Raw genomic sequence first — 18,991 nt, 5'->3', positions numbered from 1 at the left:
GGGGCGAGCACCCTGGCAGGGATGGCACAGAGCGAGCTCCTTCTGACCGCAGACCCCAGCAGAAGGCGCAAATGCCGACGGATGGAGTAACGGGGTGAAGACCCGCTCCCGGGTTTGGCTCGGGGCCAGGAGAACGCCGGACCGTCCCGGGGCCGGAGCGGGACGGGTGGTGGGCGAAAATGCGTGGCTGCGGCGAATCCAGCAGGCGAGCCCGGCGCTGTCGTGCGGCATGTGCTGGGCACGTGTCACCGCCGCGCCGGCACCGCGCCATACGGACACGGTGGCCGCGGTGGGGTTACCGCACATCCATCAGCTCGGCACAGCTCCCGGGGACCGACAGCGCGCGGCCCGGGGCGCCTCCGCGGCCCCCGCTCCCGGCCGGGGAAAGGGCAGGCGCTGTGGCCGGCGCGACACAGCTCGGCGGGAGGGGACTGCACGGCGGATCGCGGCAGAGGGAGGGCCGAGCCGCGGGGACTGCACCGCGGATCGCCCCCGGCCCGGGCAGCGCCGGCAACCGGCGGCCATGGGAGGGGCGGGGCCGCGCGCAGGCCCCGCCCCCGCTGGCACGCGCCCCGTGACGTTCCGCCCAATCAGGAGCTGCCACACGGCAGATCCGGATGCGGGGGCCGGACTTCCGGCTGCGGCCCCGGCGCTCCCTCAGCTGCCGCTCCCGGCCCCGCCGCTCCCGGCCCCGCCGCTCCCGCCGCGATGTCCGCGCCCCGGCCCCCGCAGCCGGCCCTGCCTGCCTCGCTGCTCCTGTTCCTGCTGCTCGCCCTCGGCGCTCGCGCTTCCGACGTGGTGGAGCTCAGCGATGCCGATTTCGAGAGCGGCCTGGCCGAGCGCCCGGGGCTGGTGCTCGTGGAGTTCTTCGCGCCCTGGTGAGGGGCCGCTGGGGGCGGGGGGCGGGCCGAGAGGGGCACCGGGCCGGTCTGACTCCCTTCCGTGCCCCTAGGTGCGGACACTGCAAGCGGCTGGCGCCGGAGTACGAGTCGGCCGCGACCCGGCTGAAGGGGATCGTGCCTCTCGTGAAGGTGAGCACGGGCTCCCGCCGTGGGGCACACCCGGGAGCGGCCAGCGAGCGGAGTCCGGCTCCGCAGGCCTGACGGACGTCGTTTCTTTGGTGCCTCGGAGCCCTGAAATGACGTGGAAGGCGATGCCCGCAGGGCCGCGGGGTGGGTGTGCGGAGGGTGTGTGAGGGCTGCCCCGGCCGGGGAAAAGGGCCTGCTCGGAGCTGTGCGATGAGGCTGAGAGCGAGCACCGCGCTGCACCCACCCGCTGAGGCATGCTGACTAGGAGCTTTCTTTTCCGCACAAAACTCGTAGAGTTTTCTCAAATCAGGGTCTCTCTCTCCCTTTAGTGGCATGGACTCTTGGCACCATGGCCTCCTGGTCAGGTCGGCCTGTTTTCTTCAAATGTTATATAAACTTTGGAACTGACAAGGTGCAGAGAAATTCCATGTCATTGATTGCAAGAAACTATCCTTTCTAGTATTTTTTTTTTTTTGGTGTGTAGTCTGGTGGAACTTGAAACTATTTAGTCTTTGCAGTATTTTCTCAAATATTTTTCCGGGTGTTTCATTATACCTGTGCCACCTCTCTCCCAGTCTGGGCTGTTGAGCACCAGGCATGGTGACACATCCCTCCAGTCCCTTGTCTGGGATGGGTGTGTTAGGGATGGATCTCAGCCCGAGTAGCAAGGTTTCTTTTCCTTTAGGTTGACTGTACAGCAAACTCCAACACCTGTAACAAGTATGGAGTCAGTGGATATCCCACATTAAAGATTTTTCGAGATGGAGAAGAGGCAGGGACCTATGATGGGCCCAGAACAGCAGGTAAGAACTGTTTGGCAGCGTCTGGTTTGCTGAGCTGCTGCAGGAGGCAGCATGTAACAGCCAGGGATGCAGAGAGGGTTCACACCTACACATACCCCCCACCAACCCCTTACCCTCTCCAGAACTCTTTGTGCTGGCAAAGCTTGGGATGTTTATTTTCCACTAAAGCTCTCCTTTAAAGGTGAAGGTTTAAAGCTCTCCTTTAAAGGTGAAGGTGAACACCCTAGTTCCCAGGATGCTGGAAAGCTCCTGTGTGAAGCTGATGGGAGGAGTCCTTCAGTTCACATATTTATTGTATGGGAGATGTGTATGGATCCTGCAGAAACAGTTTCTGGTTTAGGAAGCTTGAAAAATGTCTTGTGGAACATGGTATTGATGCCTTTAATTATTTTACTGATCTTTCAAGATGGAATTGTCAGCCATCTCAAGAAACAGGCGGGACCTGCTTCGGTGGCTCTCAGTTCTGTGGCTGAGTTTGAGAAGTTCATTGGTGATAAAGATGCTTCTGTCGTGGGTGAGTAAAGGTGAAAGGACTCTGGGAGCTTGTGTGGAAAGAGCAGAGGCAGTACCACAGCCTGCAGCAAATGAAATTCCAGATGGACATGAACAAAACCACTGCTGGTAATGAGAACAATAAAGCCCGAGAACATGTATCCAGAGGGATTTTAAAATGTTCAGCCTGGGAGATTTTCACAACTTAGTTGGACAAAGCTCTGAGCAACCTAGTCTAACTGGGGCTGGTCCTGCTTCAAGTGGGAGATTGGATTTGAGGACCTTTGAGTATTCTCTCCAAATTTTTTTCTTTTCTTTTTTTTTTTTTTTTCCCCCATGGCTATCTGGCTTTGTGGGTTCCCCTGACACCATAGTATATGTTTTCCAAAGGTTGTTGCTTTCTTGGCTGGCTGACAACAGGTAGCTTTGGGTGCATTTATTGCCCTGGTGGCATCAGAGGGTTGTTGGCCTTGGGTGTCTGTGGTTACATGTGGCAACAGCAGATGGTGCAAATCAGGTGCCATCTTGTAGGTATAACCACATGAGTATTAACCAGCATTCCTAAACTTACTGTTATTAAGTGCCAGTGGCTGTTGTTGCACAATCACCAGTGCATGTCTGAGTGTTCAGGGGACAATTGTCCTTGGCTGAATGACCAGTTTGGGCTTTTCCTGAGTAACTTTTCTGCTCCTAGAAAGGGGGCATGGGGTGGGTGCAAGCAGGCCCTGAAAAATGGGAGAGAAGCTGTCAAAGGTAAACACCTCAACATGCACTGAAGGACTGGATTCAGGACTGATCCAGTGCATTGTAGAGAAAAATGCTGAGACTTGCAGAGGGTCTAGAGCTGGGTTGGTTTGAGGTCACAGTCTGCCTTTCTGCTGCAGGCTTTTTTGGTGATGCATCTGGGGATGCTTATTCGGAGTTCATGAAAGCAGCCAACAGCCTCAGGGATAACTACCGCTTTGCGCACACCACCGAGGAGCAGCTGGTGCACAAGTACAAGGAAGATGGAGAGTAAGTTACTTCATACAAAGATTTCTTGTTATTTAGGCATTTGGAACAAATTCATGGGTTCCACTTAAATGGTTTCAGTTTCTAAACATAGCTTAAGGTCTGGTTTCTTCCCCAGCTGACAGTGATGTCTCTTTTGAATTGAGATAGAAAGGTGTAAATGGTCTCTGAAGTGTTTGTGTTTCTGAGTGGAAAGTGTCTCAACAGAGACATTTTGTTTCGGTTTTCATTGTTATGGTGAGAGTTTTGTTTCTCATTGTGGCTTGTCTGAATAATGAAGAAGGCTCTGACAGGTACACCTAGTGCACTAGTGCCACCAAGAAACTAGACAGTGTTGTTTGAGCTGTGAGTGGTGAGTGGCAATTGTCACTGGAGAGTGGGTTTTTGCCTCATCTGGCTGCTGTCCTTGGACTCCCAGGGACACTTTGAACTAATTCACAATACCTGCTTCCCCACAGAGGTATAGTCCTATTCCGTCCTCCACGCCTGACCAACAAGTTTGAGGAGAGCTCTGTCAAGTATCCAGAAGACAAAATCACCAGTGCAAAGATCAAGAAATTCATTCAGGAGAACATGTGAGTGATTCCTCACCAACAAATGTGACAGACTGGTCTCAGTTGGCTTTGGCCCTGTCAGAGCTTGTTTTTTTCATTGCTGCCACCTCTGCTGCCTGTCTTGGCACTGCTTCCCTTTGGGGACACCTTCTTGAAATCCTGATGTGGCTGTTGTCATGCACTCTCCATATTCTAACCATGCCTGTTTAAAAACTGAACCTGTGAGAGCTGGGCTAGCTTTGGCCTTAACTGGGTCAGCTCTAGCCACTGATGTGGCAGGAGATGGAGATTTGACTCAGAAAAACCTGGTACAGGAATGAGCAAAGCATTTCTTCCTGAGGCCTGATTGATCACTGGCATTTAACTCCTGGGTGGGAAGCAAGTGTGCTGTGTCGAGCCTGTTCAGGGGTCATGGACTCTGCTAATACCTCTCTCATTGACAGCTTTGGCATCTGCCCTCACATGACTGAAGACAACAAAGACTTGATCCAGGGCAAGGACTTGCTGGTGGCATACTACGACGTTGACTATGAGAAGAATGCCAAGGGATCCAACTACTGGCGCAACAGGTGGGAGTGGTGGGGTAAATCAGCCTCGCACTGTTCCTGCCTTGCTGCAGTTCCATAGCTTGGGTGACAGTCCTCTGAAATAACTGTGTGATTGCTCTTGGATCCCTGGTCCTTAGGAACCTAGACCTTACCCACAGACTGCCTCACTGCTGTGGTGTGCAATTCTGCCCTTCACGCCTGAAACCCTGGGGTCACGCAGTGGAGGATGGAACCACGCAACACTTGCCTCAGTCACCACAGACACAAGTCTGCTGGTCTGCTTCTCAGCACTGTTTCTACAGGACCTGGCTCTGAAGAGCACGTTGTGCCACTGAATTCCTAGTCCAGTGTCTATGTCATCTTGAAGGGTGTTACATCATGTAGAAGAAAATGTTCAGAGAAATAATGCTTTATGGTTTTGTTTATTTTTTTCCCCTCAGAGTTATGATGATTGCAAAGAAGTTCTTGGATGCTGGCCACAAACTGTCTTATGCTGTTGCTAGTCGAAAGACCTTTGGCCATGAGCTTTCTGAGTTTGGTCTGGACAGCAGTGTGGGTGAGGCCCCTGTCGTTGCCATCAGAACTGCCAAAGGAGATAAATATGTCATGCAAGAAGAGTTCTCGTGAGTTCTTGAACTTGATGGTAATGGGTCTCGTTTGATGGACTTTGGTCTAGAGGTCTCTGACCAGATGATACTTTGTTAGCTTTGAGGAAACAGGAAAGCTGGCTGTTGCAACTGGAAGAAGCAATTGCTGGGTCAAAATGGCTCCTGCTTATGTTTTTTCCTACTCTCTAGAAAGCTTGCAGCCCCTCCTGTTATACAAAGGGAGAGAATTCAGTTCAAGATCCTGAAATTCTGGTTAGGAATCAGGGTGCAATAAAGGGCAGAAGAATGCATTGTACCTTTTATTTTGAAAAAAAAACAAAAAACACCAGACATGAAGAATGCTAGAAGGCCTAAAACATTGAATGGGATGTGCATCCAGCCTCCTGTCACAGCCCTTAAGGACATCACTGCACTTGTTCTGGGCTCTACTAAGCCAGCCCCAGACTGGTGCTGTCAGAGATGCAGGTGGCATCTGTTGTGTGGGTGGAAGTAGCTTAAATAAGCCTTGAAAGTTTCCCTCTCTCATGCTGTGTGTGTGATGATGGCTGTAACATCACTTTTCTTTCAGCCGCGACGGAAAGGCTCTGGAGAGATTCCTGCAAGATTACTTTGGTGGAAACTTGAAAAAATACCTGAAATCAGAGCCTGTCCCTGAAAGCAACGATGGCCCTGTAAAGGTGAGTGCTGCATATAGCTGCAGAGAGACATTGCTCAGCAGCAGCTTCCTGTGCCTGTGTGAAGTGCTGGGAGTGAGGCATGGTGGCAGCTCAAGAGGCCTCTGTGCTGATAGACAGAGAAATTACTCACTCCCTTGTTCCACTGCAGTTTTCTGAGGTGAGGGAGACATGCAGCTTGCAGTTTGGGTTCTGTTTTTTTTCTCTCAGCATAGTAACTGCTGCTTGGCCCCAGCAGTTACGTGCTCTGTGAGTGCAGCAGCATCCAGATTTCCAGGGCTTACACAAAGGCCTGTCCTCTTGGTTTGTCCTCACTCCTTCATGCCATGGTCTTCCTGTTGGTCGTGACTGCACTATTTTAGGGATGTCCCCGTTTATCTCATCACTGGGATCTGGTATAATTCCTGCCTTTCACCCTCCCAGGCTGTTCTGTCCTGAGTAAGAGCATTCCCTGGCCTGGCTTTTTGATGAGAGCCTTACACAAGAGTGCAAGTCACGGGATTCACAGATGTTTTTGGCCTCAGCCAGTCCTGCTGATTGCTTGCTGAGATTAAAAAGAAATTGCTTTATCTTCCTGCAAGGACACCATATGTAGACCTCACTTGGAGGTAGTGCTGGTAACTTATGGCAGGTTTTTACCTGCACGGTACAGATGAGGAGTGCTGTGTTTGGTTCTGCTGCTCACTGTGCAAGTGTGGGAGACCCAGGCTTGGGTGAATTGTGTGGAGCATGTCATGTCATTGCCTCATCTGTGACTTGGAAAGAACTAACTGATGTGATCAACCTTTACAGGTGGTGGTGGCTGAGAACTTTGATGAAATTGTTAATGCACAAGACAAAGATGTCCTGATAGAGTTCTACGCACCGTGGTGCGGCCACTGTAAGAATCTGGAGCCCAAATACAAAGAACTGGGGGAGAAGGTAAGTTGAGATTCTTGCAAATGTGAAGTAGAATTTTACAGCACTAAATGATCCTGCAGGTTCTTTCTAGCCTCTGTGATAAGGGACCTAACTGTGCCTTCCTGAGGACTACAAATTTTAGTCCCTTTGCAGAGTGCAGATATCTTGAAGCAGGATCTGTGGTAGCAACCACAATGGTATATGTAGTCTGTGTTATTGGCTAGGGCACAGGAATATTCCCAGACTCAGTGACTGGCCACAACTGCCCAAGTTTCTTTTTGGGCAGTTTCCCTCTCCACGATGATAGTCTCCCATGTAGTGGGGATTGGTGAAGTGGCATTCCCTATGCACTGTCCTCTGATAACACTGCCCCAGGTCATGCTGACTGCTGGGTTCCTGGATTTTGGAATTGGTTACTGATTGGTTCTTTCTACCCACAGCTCAGCAAAGATCCCAATATCGTCATTGCCAAAATGGATGCTACAGCCAATGATGTGCCTTCTCCCTATGAAGTCCGAGGGTAGGTCTGACTGCTGTGACAGCACGTGTCAGTGCATGAGTCCCTCTCTGTCTGACCTTAGGCACAGCACTGAAGAGCTGAAAGAGCCTCATGGGGAGAGGTGTGGGGGTTGCCAGGCAATAGCTAGGTGACTGCTGGGCAATGGCTTGATGTGGATAAGTCAGGAGTGAAAACAAAATACACTGATCTGCCTGGCTTCTCCAGGATTCTGGTGTCCTGGCTCTACCTGGAGGTCTGTCCTGCTGCTTTGGAATCTGCTGAGATTCTGGTCCTGGCAGTGTGAAAACAAATCTGGGCTTGCTGTTCCGAAAGCAGTTCAGCTAGCAAACTTGAACCTGTGAGCTCAGCCAGATCTGCTGGGCTCTTGAGGGCCACACCTGGTGCCTCAGAGCCACTGAAGCTGTGCCATGTTAAACCAGGGCAGTGTGGGGTGCAAGTGCCCTCAGTTGGGGCTGGTCTGATAGAAATCAGAGCATCGCAGGAGCTCATGTGTTTCTTCTCTCTCCAGTTTCCCCACCATCTATTTTGCTCCAGCTGGCAAGAAGCAGAGTCCAAAGAAGTATGAGGTAAGAATTTTGCTGTTCTTCATGCTTTATAAAGAAGTGAAGAGCATCCAGGTGTTCTAATTGTACTTAATCCTCTTTGGAGTTGGGGGTGGCACTGTGTCCTGTTACCCTGGGAACATGCCTGAGGGTTCCTGCTGGGAGCATTGTACTTTGTGTTGTTGGCCCTGGAGAGAACTCTGCTTGCAGTCACCTGGGTCTCCTGCCAGGCACCTGAACCCCCTTCAGGAGAGGGGAAATCCATGCTGGGTACAGGTCTTGCCTGACTGTCATTTGCTTTCTGCAGGGGGGCAGAGAAGTGAGTGACTTCATCAGCTACCTGAAGCGGGAGGCAACCAACACTCCCGTGCTGCAGGAGGAAGAGAAATCCAAGAAATCCAAGAAGAAGGTGAAGGAGGATTTGTAAAGTACCTACTTGCCACCTTGTCAGGATGAGCTCTGTGTGAATTGGGGAAGCACTGGTCAGACTGGGGCCAGTTCTGGGCTGTGGAGAGCCAGTGGCCATGGGGGCTGAGGGGCCCCAGCTGCTGTATCTAGTAATGTTTAATTTCCTGCCGTCTCTTAGCTGCACTGTTTGTGGGGCTCCCCAGGTTTGTTTCATGGTTTGGGAGGGGGTGGGGTACAGTTATTTTCTAATTTTTTTTGTACATTTGGAGAAGTGAAACAATAAAATGACCCCCTTAAGACCAAGTGTCCTTGTCCTGGGGAAGCCCATCAGACCTAGAAATGGGATCTTGTTCTTCATAGGCAGCCCCTTCCTGCAGCAAGTTGTTCCCTACAGTGAGCCCTCCTAGCCACTGAGTTTAGCTTCGAGCCCGTTATCCTCTTTCCTCAGCTGCCTGAGCCCCTCCAGAATGTAGCAGCAACAGCTGTCCCAATGTGTTGGGCTTTGGGTGCTGCATTTACACACATTTTGGACTGGGGAACTGTGGTCACAAGTGCCTTTGCTGTGTGCTGCCCTATTGAGTCCAGAGGTATCACAGCAATGCAGGCACATGGAGCAGGCTGGCAAGGGCCTCGCTCAGCAGCAGCAATAAATGAGCTTTGAAGCTGGTGCAGGAGTAGTCAGCTCCACTGACAGCTGACAATTGCCCATCTAACACCAAACTGGAGTGCTGCTTCCTTGGTGGGCAGGACAGTGCTCTCCATCAAGCCAAGGAGAGCCCGGGAAGTGTTTCTAATCCTGGCTTTGCTCCCTGCTCTGTGACTGTTGACCTGGTGGCACCTGGGGCACTGAACACAGGTAAAATTCTTCAGCATGTTTGGCCCATAGCACAACTGCAGCTGCTCAGAGCAGCCTGGGTGAAGTCAGCACAGGCCTGGGGCAACTTTCTGGCAGGATGGATGGAGGATGAGGAAGGGCTGTGCTGGTGGCTGCCCAGATGTCCCTTACTGTGCTGTAAGTGCACTGAAGGTACTGAGCTTCAATTGAGAAACGGGCATCTGATGAAGGATTTGTATATTTACTGCCTGGAATACTTTGCAAACAGGATGGCTACAGACCTTTCTTTCAGTGAGACCTGCGTGGAGAGCTGTGTAAGGGCAAAGCCACCACCCAAAGTAACACATTCCCTCAGAGTTGCCTCAGGCCTTAGCAGAAGATCAGTTCTTTGTTTCTGCCTTTCCCCATGCAGCCGTGGTCCTCCAGGGAGCAGGGAATGAGCTGGCCCCAGGTCCTTCAGGGCAGCTGGAGCAGCTGGCACTGCTTCAAAGACAGGTCCGGATGAGCAAGGAAAGAACGGCAGCAACAGTTTGCTTGGGAGGCTTTGATGTGAGACAGCTTTGAACGGAGATATTCACAGTGGTTCTTCTCCTGCTGGTAGCTGGGATAAGCCCGAGACCCGGCCCCAGCCTCGGTACCGGAGCTGCCCGGCCACGGCATTCCTGGAACGCGCGGCGGCGGCGGCGGGCGGGCGGCCCCGAGGGGCGGGCGCGGGCGGCGGGAGCCCCGTGGCGAGGCTCGCCCTGGGCCAGCTATTTTTGCCGCCGGCCCGGACTAATCCCCTGAGCCGCTTGCCGGCATTAGGTAACGGTGCGGCGGCATGCGCTCCGCGGTGTCCCCGGCCCGGGCAACCCCCGGCAGTCGCGGCGCGGCGGGACCGGCGGCGGCACGCCCGGAGCGGGCTGGGGGCGAGGCCAGCAGGTAGCGGCGGGTGGGGAGGGGGGCCGGGGCGGACATGCCCGGCCCGTCGCCCGGCGGCTCCCCGGAGAGGGAAACAGGGGCCGGCGGGCGGCCGCGGGGGCCTGGCCGGGACCGGCGGGTGCGGTTCCGGCTGCCTCACACCGCCATCGCGGTGCCGTCGGTGCGCGAGGAGGAGCAGCTCTTCTACCAGCGGCTGGAGGCGCTGGCGGTGCCGGGGCCCGGCGGCTTCGGGCCGCTCTTCGCTTCCGACGGTTGGAGCGACCTGACAGGTGAGCGCCGACGGGCGGCCTCAGGGCCGGTACCGGGGAGGGCCGAGCGAGGCGTGCCGATTTCGGGACTCCGGCCTGGCTCTCAGCGCCTCCCCCCGCAGAGGACCGGCTGCTGCGGAAGCGCCTGGTGCGGGCCGGGCCGGGCGGGCCGCGGCCCTTGCCGGGCCAGGAGGTGTCGGTGAAGGTGCTGGGCGCCCTGGAGGACGGCGGGCTGGTGGAGCGGGACCCGCGGCTCATCTTCGTGCCGGGTCACGGGGACGTCGTGCAGGTGAGCCCGAACCGGTGCGCGGTTCAGCGCCGAGCGGGCTCAGCGCCGCCCTGGGCTCCGACCCGCCAGCCCCGCCGTGCCCGTCCACAGGCTCTGGAGCTGGGCGTCCCCACCATGCAGCCCGGGGAGATTTCCTTCTTCCTCGCCGCTTTCCCCTACGCCTACGGCCGCCCGGGCAGGTAGGGCGGGCGGGCAGCGGGACCGAGCAGGCGGGACTGGAGCAGGCAGGGGGCGGGAGGGCAGACTGGAGGGACAGGCGAGGACAGGAGGGCCAGAGCCGGGGGGGCCGGCCGGGCAGGGGTCGCGGGCAGCCGGCGCTGTGCCAGCAGGGAGCCCGACGTGCCGCCCGAGGCGCCGCTGCTGTTCGAGGTGACGCTGCTAGAGGTGCGGGACGGCCCCGACCCGCAGCCGCTGCCGCCCGCCGTCCGCCTGCGCCTGGGCTCGCAGCGCCGGGAGCGGGGCAACTTCCACTTCGCGCGGGGTGACTTCGCCGCGGCGCTGCGGTCGTACCGGCTGTCCCTGCGCGCCCTGGACGGCCCCGCCGCCGGTGAGACCGGGCGGGAGGGAGGGCCCGGGGCTGCGGGGCTGGGGCGCTGAGGCCGCCACTCGCCGCGCAGCTCCGCCCGGGCCCGAGGAGGAAGAGGAGCTGCGGGAGCAGCGCGTGAAGTGCCTCAACAACTGCGCGGCCGCCGAGCTGAAGCTGGGGCGGGCGGAGGAGGCGCTGGCGGCCTGCGAGGCGGCCCTGCGGATCAGCCCCGACAACGGCCGGGCGCTGCTCCGGCGCGGGCAGGTGGGACTCGCGGCGCCCCGCACGGCCCCGCTGCCCTGGGCCCGGCCGTGCAGCCACCCTGCGCTCCTCTCCCCGCAGCTGCTGGCAGAGCGGGGCCGGGACGCAGAGGCGGCGCTCGTCCTGAAGAGAGCCCTGGAGCTGGACCCGGCCAACAAGGTGCGGGAGGCGGGGTGCGAGGGCGGGCGGTCCTGCAGCCCCCGGTACTAGGAGCGGCGGGGAGGAAGAGGATCCCGCGGGAATCGGTGGGTCGGGTGTCCCACCGCAGCCGCCCCTCGTCCGCAGGTGATCCACACCGAGCTCTCACGGCTGGCGAAGCGCCAGAGCCCTCCATCCAGCACCGGCCCGCAGAACCCCCGCCGCGACCCGAAGCCGCCGCCGAGCCCCGCGTGCGTAGGCGAACTGGGCTGTGCGGGGACGGATGCTCGTCCCGCACCCTCTTGGCGCGGAGAGCGCTTATAGCCGTCCCTCCCTGTAGATCCCCGCCACCGCCCTCGGCGGAAGGAGCGATCTGAGCGGCCCCGCAGCGCCCCAGAGCCTGACCAAGGAGATAGAAGAGCTCTCATACCGTCCTCCCCGCACCGCCCCGCACTCCCTGGGGCGGAGGAGGCTGAGGCAGGGGCGGGGCGGCGTCCCGGTCCCCGTCCCGCCCCGGTCCCGGTTCCACCCCGTCCCGCACCGCTCCCTCCGCAGCACGCCTCATGACGTCACGGCGGGGGGCGGTCCCCCCGCCCCGCATCCTGTCGCGCGGAGGCGGCTGCGGCGCGTGCGCCCAACCTTCCGGATTTTTCGCCCCCGCCGGCAGAAGGGAGGCCATAGCCCGCGGCCAATCAGGCGGGGCCCTGCCGGAGAGACGCGCCAATGGGAGTGCAGCGGGGGATGGATCGGCGCAGTGATTGGCTGCGGCGTCCCTTAAAGCGCGGCGCGGGGCGGGGCGCGGGGGGGTCAGTGCGGGACGTGGCGGTGGAGTGGCGGTGGGAGGGAGCGGCGCCATGACCCGTGAGTCGGGGGGCAGGAGCGAACGAAACGGGGCTGGGGCTGGCGACTGCGGTGGGCGGCTGGCCTGGGACCCAGCAGTGCGGCGGGGCCGGGGTCAGGGGCCGCGCCGCGAGCCGGCCTGCGGGCAGTGGTCGGGCCGGGGTTCGGGGCGGCGCCGCGGCCCGTAAGCGGGCCCGGGCTGCGCTGAGGCGGCCGCGCTGTGGCAGGCGGGAACCAGCGCGAACTGGCGCGGCAGAAGAACCTGAAGAAGCAGAGCGACTCGGGCAAGGGCAAGCGGCGGGACGACGGGCTCTCGGCTGCCGCCCGCAAGCAGAGGTGAGCGCCGGGCCGGCCCGCCGGCTCCCCCCGCCCCGCTCCCTGCTCCCGCCCCCCCGCCGCCAGCCCCGCCGCGCTCCCCGCAGGGACTCGGAGATCATGCAGCAGAAGCAGAAGAAGGCCGACGAGAAGAAGGAGGGCAACAAGTAGCGGGCGGCCGCGCCGGGCTGCCGCCCCAGGGCCGGTCCCGCCGGCAGGATGCCCCGCGCCGCCCCAGGCTCCGGGCCGGCGGCAGCGCCCAGCCGTCTGCGGGGCCGCGGCGTCCAGCCCGGGGCCGAGGCCGGCGCCGATCGCCCTTTCCACCTCCCTGCAGGGCAACAACAGCGGCGTCAGCCTGATCCGGCAGCACGGCGACAGCCTGGGTTCCTCACCGAGCCAGATGCAGCGCCGCCTTCCACCGCGCTGGTCTCGCAGAACGGGCAGCCGTGGGCCTGGGGCTGGCAGCGGGTGTCCGCGGGGCTCTGGTTACCCCGGGGCCCTGAGGAGCTGCTGCTCACCATGGCCAGCTGCCTCTGGTCTGTGTGGGCCCCCTCGGCCACGCCAGGCCGCAGGTCCGTCTTGTGCCCCACCGGCATCAACGGCTGTGCCTGCTCGACTGCAGGACAGGAGGGTGGCATGGGGCTCTCAGGCGCTGGCCCACAGGACCGTGCCAGTGGCTGTGGCAGGCTGCCCAGTGGCCTGTGCTTGCAGCAGGCACGAGCAAGACATTGTTTCCCCAGAGGACAGCCTGCACTGTCTGCAGCACCGGGGTCTGGCAGAGCCCCCCACCCGGGCCAGGCTCTGTGGGGACTTGCAGCAGTGCTGCTGGCTCAGGGTGTTCCACAGGGCTGGCACCCCCTCCCTCCATCCCCATGGCAGCAGCTGCGCAGGGAAATGGCACAGGCTCAGTTCAGAGGTTTATATAAAAATGTATTTAAGCAGGTATTTACAGTGAATGCACCATGACAGTGGCAGCCAGGGCAGAGCCCTGCTCTCCCAGTGCACTCAGTGAGGCCAGAGCAACCAGGCTGCGGGCTGACCTGCCACCAGCTGGCTCTGGCGTTTTGGGTGGCCCTGGCTCAGCACAGGGCCAGTATCCCTGGGAGCATCTGCCTCCCATGTTCCCCTCAGGCTCTCAGGTGCTCCTGTCTCCTGGGACAGGGGGTCAGGGGAGGCCAGGAGGACCAAGCAGGGCTAGGGCACAGGCACGGGGCACAGCAGGGACCAGCCCTGGGCGCAGTTTGTCCTGGCAGGGACTACATGGAGACGTTGATGCGCTGTGGAGCACGTCGGCGCCGCACGATGCGTGGCCCTGTACTGCTGCGCCGGTGCTGTGGGGAGCCGTGGAGGCAGAAGGGGCTCAGCAGCAGCCACAGGTAGAGCAGGACACAAGCCCAGCACGAGGACACCTTCACCCAGAAGGTTGACCAGCTGCCATGCGTGAAGGTGGTCTCCAGCACTGCATTCTCATAGCTGGTGGGAGAGGGCAGGACTGGGATGCCAACACAGGTGGTTCCAGTGCCAGCTACAGCCCCAGATCACCCTGTGTCCCAGTGGACACGTGCCCCTGGGCATGTCCCTCCAGCCCTTCTTGCTGCGCTGCACAGCTGCCACTGGAGCAGTGCAGGTCTGCGGGCACAGAGCCCTGAGCATGCCCAGCAGGTGCCAGCTCGGTGTTGCCATCACAGCCGGCACAGAGGTTTGGAGTGAGGGCTGGGCAGCAGCACAGAGCCCTACCTGAACCAGTTGGTGAGTGTCATCATAACATAGAGTGAGGCAAGGAAGAAGACAAAGTGGAAAGCTGAGTAGCTGTAGACCACCCGGTCCTGCTCATCCTGGATGATGAATTGTCCCCTGGCACTCTCCTCTACTTGCTCACATGTCTGGTCAGTGCCTGGGGGAGTGTGGTGACATGGCACTCCCAGGCTGGAACACAGGCTCTGCCCATTCTCCCACACAGACACTCCACTCACCTCGCAGCTCCTCTTCCATCTTCTCAGGGCAGCAGAAACAACAGGAAGGTTTCTGCAGGGAGAGCAGAGTGGTGACTACCCAGCCCCGTGGCCGCCTTGGCCAGACTGAGCCCTGCCTGATGCCAGGGCAGGTGGTGTGGGCAGCCCTCTGTGCTTGGCTAGAAACACCTGTCCCTCTCTGGGACTGGGACAGGGCCTTGAGGTGGTGGGTCTGGGGTGCCCATAGCAGGAGGATGTGGAGCCCAGCTGCACCCATACTCACTTTAAACTCAAAGCTGTAGACTTTGACCATCCAGAGGGGTCCAAAGACCTCGGCGAGGTACGAAGCTTCATTGCTGTGCCCAGGAAAGAGGCAGAAATCATAACACAGACAGCCACCACCCTGTGCTATGCTCCCAGCCTGCCCCATGGATTCCCAACAGCCACAGGAGCTCTGCTGTGCTGCCCCTGCCCACCCACCAATGCCCCACTCAGGACACCCCGGCACCCCCAGCGTGCCTGGGCAGGGAGCACGCACCATGCGAAGAGCACGCAGGCATACATGATAGCAGCGCCCAGCACGGCCACGGTGGTGTCCTCTGTCTGCAGCTCATCCTGCCGGAGCCCCGGGAAGCAGACAGTGAGGTTCTGCCCCTGGTACAGCACTGCAGGGAGGCGGAGGTGAGAAGGGCACACATCATGGCAGGGACTGCTGGTGGTGGGCAGGGACACCCACCTCTCTCTGGGGGGCGGCTGGACAGTGCGGAGAAGGTGAGGTACATCACATAGCAGCTGATGATTGAGGACTGCAGCAGCCCTGACCGCGGCTGCTCTGCAAGAGTGCGGATAGAGGTGTTACTGGAGTTCCTGGAGTAATACGAGCTGGTGGGTGGGCCCTGGGCAGTCCCTTCCTGCCACTCGCCCGTCCAACGCCTTGTGCCGAGCATGGGAAGGGCCAGTGGGAACCCTGGGGAACTGGGTTCTGCTCCAGTGCCCAAGTGCTGGCCCTGAGCTGGGGCCCACAGTCACCCCAGCCAGGACACAGCTGGCCGTGCAGCATGTGCTGTGTGGTACTCACTGAGCCGCACACACGGTGTGATGGAGATGAAGGACATGATGCCACAGAGGCTGCCATTGATGGCAAGCAGTGCTTTGTTGAGGTGGCAGGCAGCTGGGTGGGTGTAGAACTTGTAGAGGAAGGAGAAGGCGGCAGAGGCAAGGGTGTAGAAGGTGGCCGTGGCCAGCAGCACGGCCAGATACCAGCGCTTGTCCTGTGCAGCACCTGTCAGCCTGCAGAAGAGTGGATGAGCTGGGGCAGTGGGCAGGTACCCACCCAGCACCCCAGCACTCACCAGTTCTTGTTCCAGGTGTGTGCAAAGGCTGTGATCAGCACCAGCTGGATGAGGATGAAGGCAAAGCCCCCAAAGACACCTGTGTAGTGCCAGGCTGGGGGAAGAGGGCAGAGGTAAAGATGGCACAGGGCAAGTGGGGGCCAAGAGGGGTGCCCGGGTGCCAGCTCAGATAGTGTGGGGAACACACCTTGGATGAAGTTGTCCTCAGGAATGAAGAAGCTTATGGCCCAGAGGCCCACCAGCACCAGCAGCTTCAGCAGCCAGAACCTGCAGGGCGGTTAACATCAGTAGGACAGAGCCCCTGGCAGCCCCACCCAGGGCAGCCCCCTCCCAGGACACCCTGTCCCAGCCCCGTGGCCCATCCTCACCCATTGTGGAGCTGCGCACGGCAGTCAGAGCTGGAGCGCACGTTGAGCAGCAGGGCAGCCTGTGCCAGGTGGAAGCAGGCAGTGCCAAAACAGACCCGGTACACGGCTGAGGAGCCCACCAGCTGCTCGCAGTCTGTGCCCCCGGGCAGGTGTTGGCACAGCACCACTGAGAAGGGCACCTGGCAGGCACAGTGGTTGATGGGACGTGGCTGCTGGTGCGTGCACCCATCTTCCCCCAGTGCCCATGGCATCCAGCACATCCAAACTTTTGATATTCCCACCATTCCCAATACCTTTCTCAGTACTCTGGGACTGCTGGGACTCCCGGCATGCCAGGCAAATCCTGCATCTCTGGTACCCCTGGAACCCCTTCCCCCTTGGCGCTCCCAGCAGCCCTGCCACTATCCCACCATCCCAGTATCCTCAGAATCCCAGTGCTTCTGATGCCCATGGCAATTCTGGCATGCCCAGCGCTCCTCTGGGTGCCCTGACATGCCAGGCACCCCAGTACCCCCAGAACTCATGGTGTCCTTGAGACCCCCAACGCTCCCGGTACCCTGGCTGTCCCAGTTCCCTCTATCACCTTCTCTGCGATAGCCTGGGCCACAGTGCGGGACAGCATGAGGCAGCACACAGCCGAGGCCAGGACATGCAGGAGCGTGTAGAGGACACGCGTGCTCGTGGACACGCGGAGCCCGTGACAGCCGCAGCAGAGCTGGGGAGGGGCACGGTCAGTGGGGATCCCAGGGGCCAGCGCCGCTCCCAGCCTGGCCCAGCACACCCTACCCACCCAGCCCTGCTCCCAGCCCCGCCAGACCCCGAGTCCCACCTGGAATAGCAGCGGGTGCAGGAGGTGCCCCCGTGCCGCTGTGCCCGCCATGGCCCAGCTCGGCTCTGCTCAGCCCCCGCAGCGTTGATGGGATTAGGGGATTGTCAGCTCGGCCCGCCCTGCCATCTGCTCCCTGCTCCCTCCAGGCAGCCACCCCTGGGTGCTCAGTGGGCACTGTCCAGTGACTCCTGGCCGTGGGCATCCCTGCCCACACCCCGGTCCCTCCTGGGGCAGGCGAGGCCCTGGCAGGTGGCCTGGACATGAGCTTGCCTGAGGGGCACCTGGGGTCTGCCCGTGCTGCCTCCCTGATGCCAGAGCAGGACCATACAGCTGTGTGGAGGGGCTGTGGAGTTCACTGGAGGAGCAGCAGCCCCGAGCACAGAGGCACCCAGGGGACACGGGTACCTCTCTGGGCAGTGGACGGCATGAAGCACGTCCAGCGGGCAGCAGGATGCCCCAGAGGGGCAGGACCTGGGGACAGGCAAGGGGATGCAGGGGGCTCTGCGCTGGGGCTGGCGTCACCGTTCAGCTGCTCCACAGCACGCGGGCTTTGTGCTGGGAGAGCGCTGAGACGCGGCGGAGGCCGGGGCCGCGGTGACACAGATCCCCCGCCACCGCACACGGCCCGGCCGGGACGCGCTGTCCCCCGGGTGAGGCGCGGGCGCGAAGGGAGCGGCGGTGCGGCCTCGGGCGGCACCGGGCACGGGGAAGCACGGCCACAGCTCGGCCGCCTCTCGCCTCCGGCCGCGCTGCGGCCCGCCCCGTGCGAACAGCCGTGTGCGGCGGCGCTTGCCTCGCCGCCCCCGCAGGCGGCGCACGTGACCGGAAGCGGGCCGCGGCGGCGGCGGCATGGCGGCGGAGGGCGATGTGGAGCTGGAGCTGGAGACGGAGCCCAACGGCTCCGGCGGCGGCAGCGATGGGGCGGGCGGGCGCGCGGCCGAGAAGCCGCGGAAGCACGATAGCGGCGCGGCGGACCTGGAGCGCGTCACGGACTACGCGGAGGAGAAGGAGATCCAGAGCTCCAACCTGGAGACGGTGCGGCGGCGGGACGGGACCGGGCCAGGGTGGGAGGCCGGGCGCTGCCTGCAGCGGGGCCGAGCCGGGCGCTGACCAGCGCGCCTGCACGCCCGTCCCGGGGCCGGTGGCGGTGCCCGTGCCGCCGGCGCGGCGCTGACCCGCCCGGTGCCGCGCAGCGGGGTGACCGCGCTCGTTCTGGCAGGCTATGTCGGTGATCGGAGACCGGAGGTCCCGGGAGCAGAAAGCCAAGCAGGAGAGGTAACGGTCCGCGCTCGCTCCGGGGCAGTGCCTGTCTTGCAACTTGTCACCACTCGGGACCCAGGCATCCTCTTTCCCGTCTGACATCCCGGCCCCCTCCCCGCCCCACGCTGCTGCGGGGAGCCGCTCCTGCCCGCCTGCGGCCCAGGGAGCACCGGGCAGTGCCAGCGGGGGCTGGTGGTCACCGGAGGTTTATCCGTCTCTTGTCGTAGGGAGAAAGAACTGGCAAAAGTGACCATCAAGAAGGAGGATCTAGAGCTGATTGTGAGTAGGGGCGGGACCCCAAGCAGGCTGTGACATGCCCCGAATCTTGGGTGCGAAGCTGCACCCACGGAGGAGGCCGGTGCTTGCCTGCCCTGAGGCCGGTCCGGTGTCCCCGTGGGTGGGTGTCCCCCTGGGTGGGTGTCCCCAGTGCCCCTGCCCAGCCCGCAGGGCCCTGCGGATGCTGTACGGGGCCGTGCCTGTTTTTCTGCAGATGACAGAGATGGAAATATCACGGGCCGCAGCGGAGCGCAGCCTGCGCGAGCACATGGGCAACGTGGTGGAGGCTCTTATCACACTCACCAACTGAGCTGGGAGGCCATGGGCTGCCAGGCATGTGTCTCTTGCCATTCCAATAAAGGCACTGGTGGGACTGGGCTGTCTTTGTGGTCTACACAGTGCTGAGCACTTGCCCCTGAGTGCATGGTACCCAGTCATGTGGCATTGTGGTGGCAGTGCCAGCTAGGCACCCCTGTGACTGGAGCAGGACAAG

The 18,991-nt window shown here is 60.6% G+C and overlaps 5 protein-coding genes across 14 annotated transcripts; 4 read left to right on the top strand and 1 right to left on the bottom strand.

Annotated features, from left to right (window-relative positions):
* Nucleotides 1-558: 558 nt before the first annotated feature.
* On the top strand, nt 559-8,391 carry PDIA3 (protein disulfide isomerase family A member 3). The gene is made up of 13 exons (XM_039723192.1): nt 559-878; nt 953-1,031; nt 1,714-1,831; nt 2,238-2,345; nt 3,208-3,337; nt 3,793-3,909; nt 4,332-4,457; nt 4,877-5,059; nt 5,613-5,721; nt 6,511-6,639; nt 7,059-7,138; nt 7,647-7,704; nt 7,988-8,391. Exons 1-13 carry the CDS (start codon nt 709-711, stop codon nt 8,105-8,107), a joined length of 1,527 nt encoding a protein of 508 aa, XP_039579126.1. The 5' UTR covers nt 559-708; the 3' UTR covers nt 8,108-8,391.
* Nucleotides 8,392-9,838: 1,447 nt separating this feature from the next.
* Nucleotides 9,839-11,817, top strand: LOC120509010 (peptidyl-prolyl cis-trans isomerase FKBP8-like). Of its 3 annotated transcripts, XM_039723196.1 has the most exons (8): nt 9,839-10,113; nt 10,200-10,381; nt 10,472-10,560; nt 10,711-10,928; nt 10,999-11,171; nt 11,250-11,327; nt 11,454-11,557; nt 11,647-11,817. In XM_039723196.1, the coding sequence occupies exons 1-8, from the start codon at nt 9,879-9,881 to the stop codon at nt 11,681-11,683; spliced, it is 1,116 nt and encodes a 371-aa protein (XP_039579130.1). In that variant the 5' UTR covers nt 9,839-9,878; the 3' UTR covers nt 11,684-11,817. The 3 variants fall into 3 exon arrangements, with proteins under 3 accessions (XP_039579130.1, XP_039579129.1, XP_039579128.1); XM_039723195.1 differs by having other exon boundaries at nt 10,215-10,560; XM_039723194.1 differs by having other exon boundaries at nt 10,200-10,560.
* A 212-nt stretch (nt 11,818-12,029) lies between these two features.
* Nucleotides 12,030-12,673, top strand: SERF2 (small EDRK-rich factor 2). The gene is made up of 3 exons (XM_039723198.1): nt 12,030-12,167; nt 12,374-12,482; nt 12,569-12,673. Exons 1-3 carry the CDS (start codon nt 12,161-12,163, stop codon nt 12,630-12,632), a joined length of 180 nt encoding a protein of 59 aa, XP_039579132.1. The 5' UTR covers nt 12,030-12,160; the 3' UTR covers nt 12,633-12,673.
* Nucleotides 12,674-12,691: 18 nt separating this feature from the next.
* SERINC4 (serine incorporator 4) lies at nt 12,692-17,739 on the bottom strand. Of its 8 annotated transcripts, XM_039723191.1 has the most exons (12): nt 16,963-17,739; nt 16,717-16,848; nt 16,134-16,312; nt 15,953-16,032; nt 15,766-15,859; nt 15,492-15,703; nt 15,150-15,245; nt 14,952-15,078; nt 14,697-14,769; nt 14,435-14,486; nt 14,199-14,355; nt 12,692-13,934 (listed from the first exon to the last, which is right to left on the bottom strand). In XM_039723191.1, the coding sequence occupies exons 1-12, from the start codon at nt 17,011-17,013 to the stop codon at nt 13,718-13,720; spliced, it is 1,470 nt and encodes a 489-aa protein (XP_039579125.1). In that variant the 5' UTR covers nt 17,014-17,739; the 3' UTR covers nt 12,692-13,717. The 8 variants fall into 8 exon arrangements, with proteins under 8 accessions (XP_039579125.1, XP_039579124.1, XP_039579121.1 ...); XM_039723190.1 differs by having other exon boundaries at nt 16,717-17,739; XM_039723187.1 differs by having other exon boundaries at nt 15,766-16,032; nt 16,717-17,739.
* Nucleotides 17,740-17,787: 48 nt separating this feature from the next.
* On the top strand, nt 17,788-18,876 carry HYPK (huntingtin interacting protein K). Its single transcript, XM_039723197.1, has 4 exons — nt 17,788-17,997; nt 18,182-18,237; nt 18,450-18,501; nt 18,713-18,876. The coding sequence occupies exons 1-4, from the start codon at nt 17,812-17,814 to the stop codon at nt 18,806-18,808; spliced, it is 390 nt and encodes a 129-aa protein (XP_039579131.1). The 5' UTR covers nt 17,788-17,811; the 3' UTR covers nt 18,809-18,876.
* Nucleotides 18,877-18,991: the final 115 nt, after the last annotated feature.

Source organism: Passer montanus, unplaced genomic scaffold (assembly GCF_014805655.1).
Source record: "Passer montanus isolate IOZ18808 unplaced genomic scaffold, ASM1480565v1 scaffold5, whole genome shotgun sequence".
NCBI classification, from domain to species: domain Eukaryota; kingdom Metazoa; phylum Chordata; class Aves; order Passeriformes; family Passeridae; genus Passer; species Passer montanus.
The sequence above is the reverse complement of the archived record's forward strand: the minus strand, read 5'-3'. Positions and strand labels throughout refer to the sequence as shown.

Bases quoted from the DNA above. Each gene is read 5' to 3' on its own strand.
- PDIA3 (XM_039723192.1), top strand. From the start codon at position 709: ATGTCCGCGCCCCGGCCCCCGCAGCCGGCCCTGCCTGCCTCGCTGCTC. The intron at 5,060-5,612 runs GTGAGTTCTTGA...CTTTTCTTTCAG, and splicing joins GTCATGCAAGAAGAGTTCTC to CCGCGACGGAAAGGCTCTGG. The intron at 7,705-7,987 runs GTAAGAATTTTG...TGCTTTCTGCAG, and splicing joins AGAGTCCAAAGAAGTATGAG to GGGGGCAGAGAAGTGAGTGA.
- LOC120509010 (XM_039723194.1), top strand. From the start codon at position 9,879: ATGCCCGGCCCGTCGCCCGGCGGCTCCCCGGAGAGGGAAACAGGGGCC. The intron at 10,561-10,710 runs GTAGGGCGGGCG...CTGTGCCAGCAG, and splicing joins GCCTACGGCCGCCCGGGCAG to GGAGCCCGACGTGCCGCCCG. The intron at 11,328-11,453 runs GTGCGGGAGGCG...CCTCGTCCGCAG, and splicing joins AGCTGGACCCGGCCAACAAG to GTGATCCACACCGAGCTCTC.
- SERF2 (XM_039723198.1), top strand. The intron at 12,483-12,568 runs GTGAGCGCCGGG...CGCTCCCCGCAG, and splicing joins GCTGCCGCCCGCAAGCAGAG to GGACTCGGAGATCATGCAGC.
- SERINC4 (XM_039723184.1), bottom strand. From the start codon at position 17,013: ATGGCGGGCACAGCGGCACGGGGGCACCTCCTGCACCCGCTGCTATTC. The intron at 15,079-15,149 runs GTGGGTGTCCCT...GCCTCCCTGCAG, and splicing joins CAGCCGCCCCCCAGAGAGAG to TGCTGTACCAGGGGCAGAAC. The intron at 14,770-14,951 runs GTGCGTGCTCCC...TCCTGGGCACAG, and splicing joins GCCTGCGTGCTCTTCGCATG to CAATGAAGCTTCGTACCTCG.
- HYPK (XM_039723197.1), top strand. From the start codon at position 17,812: ATGGCGGCGGAGGGCGATGTGGAGCTGGAGCTGGAGACGGAGCCCAAC. The intron at 17,998-18,181 runs GTGCGGCGGCGG...TCGTTCTGGCAG, and splicing joins AGAGCTCCAACCTGGAGACG to GCTATGTCGGTGATCGGAGA. The intron at 18,502-18,712 runs GTGAGTAGGGGC...GTTTTTCTGCAG, and splicing joins AGGAGGATCTAGAGCTGATT to ATGACAGAGATGGAAATATC.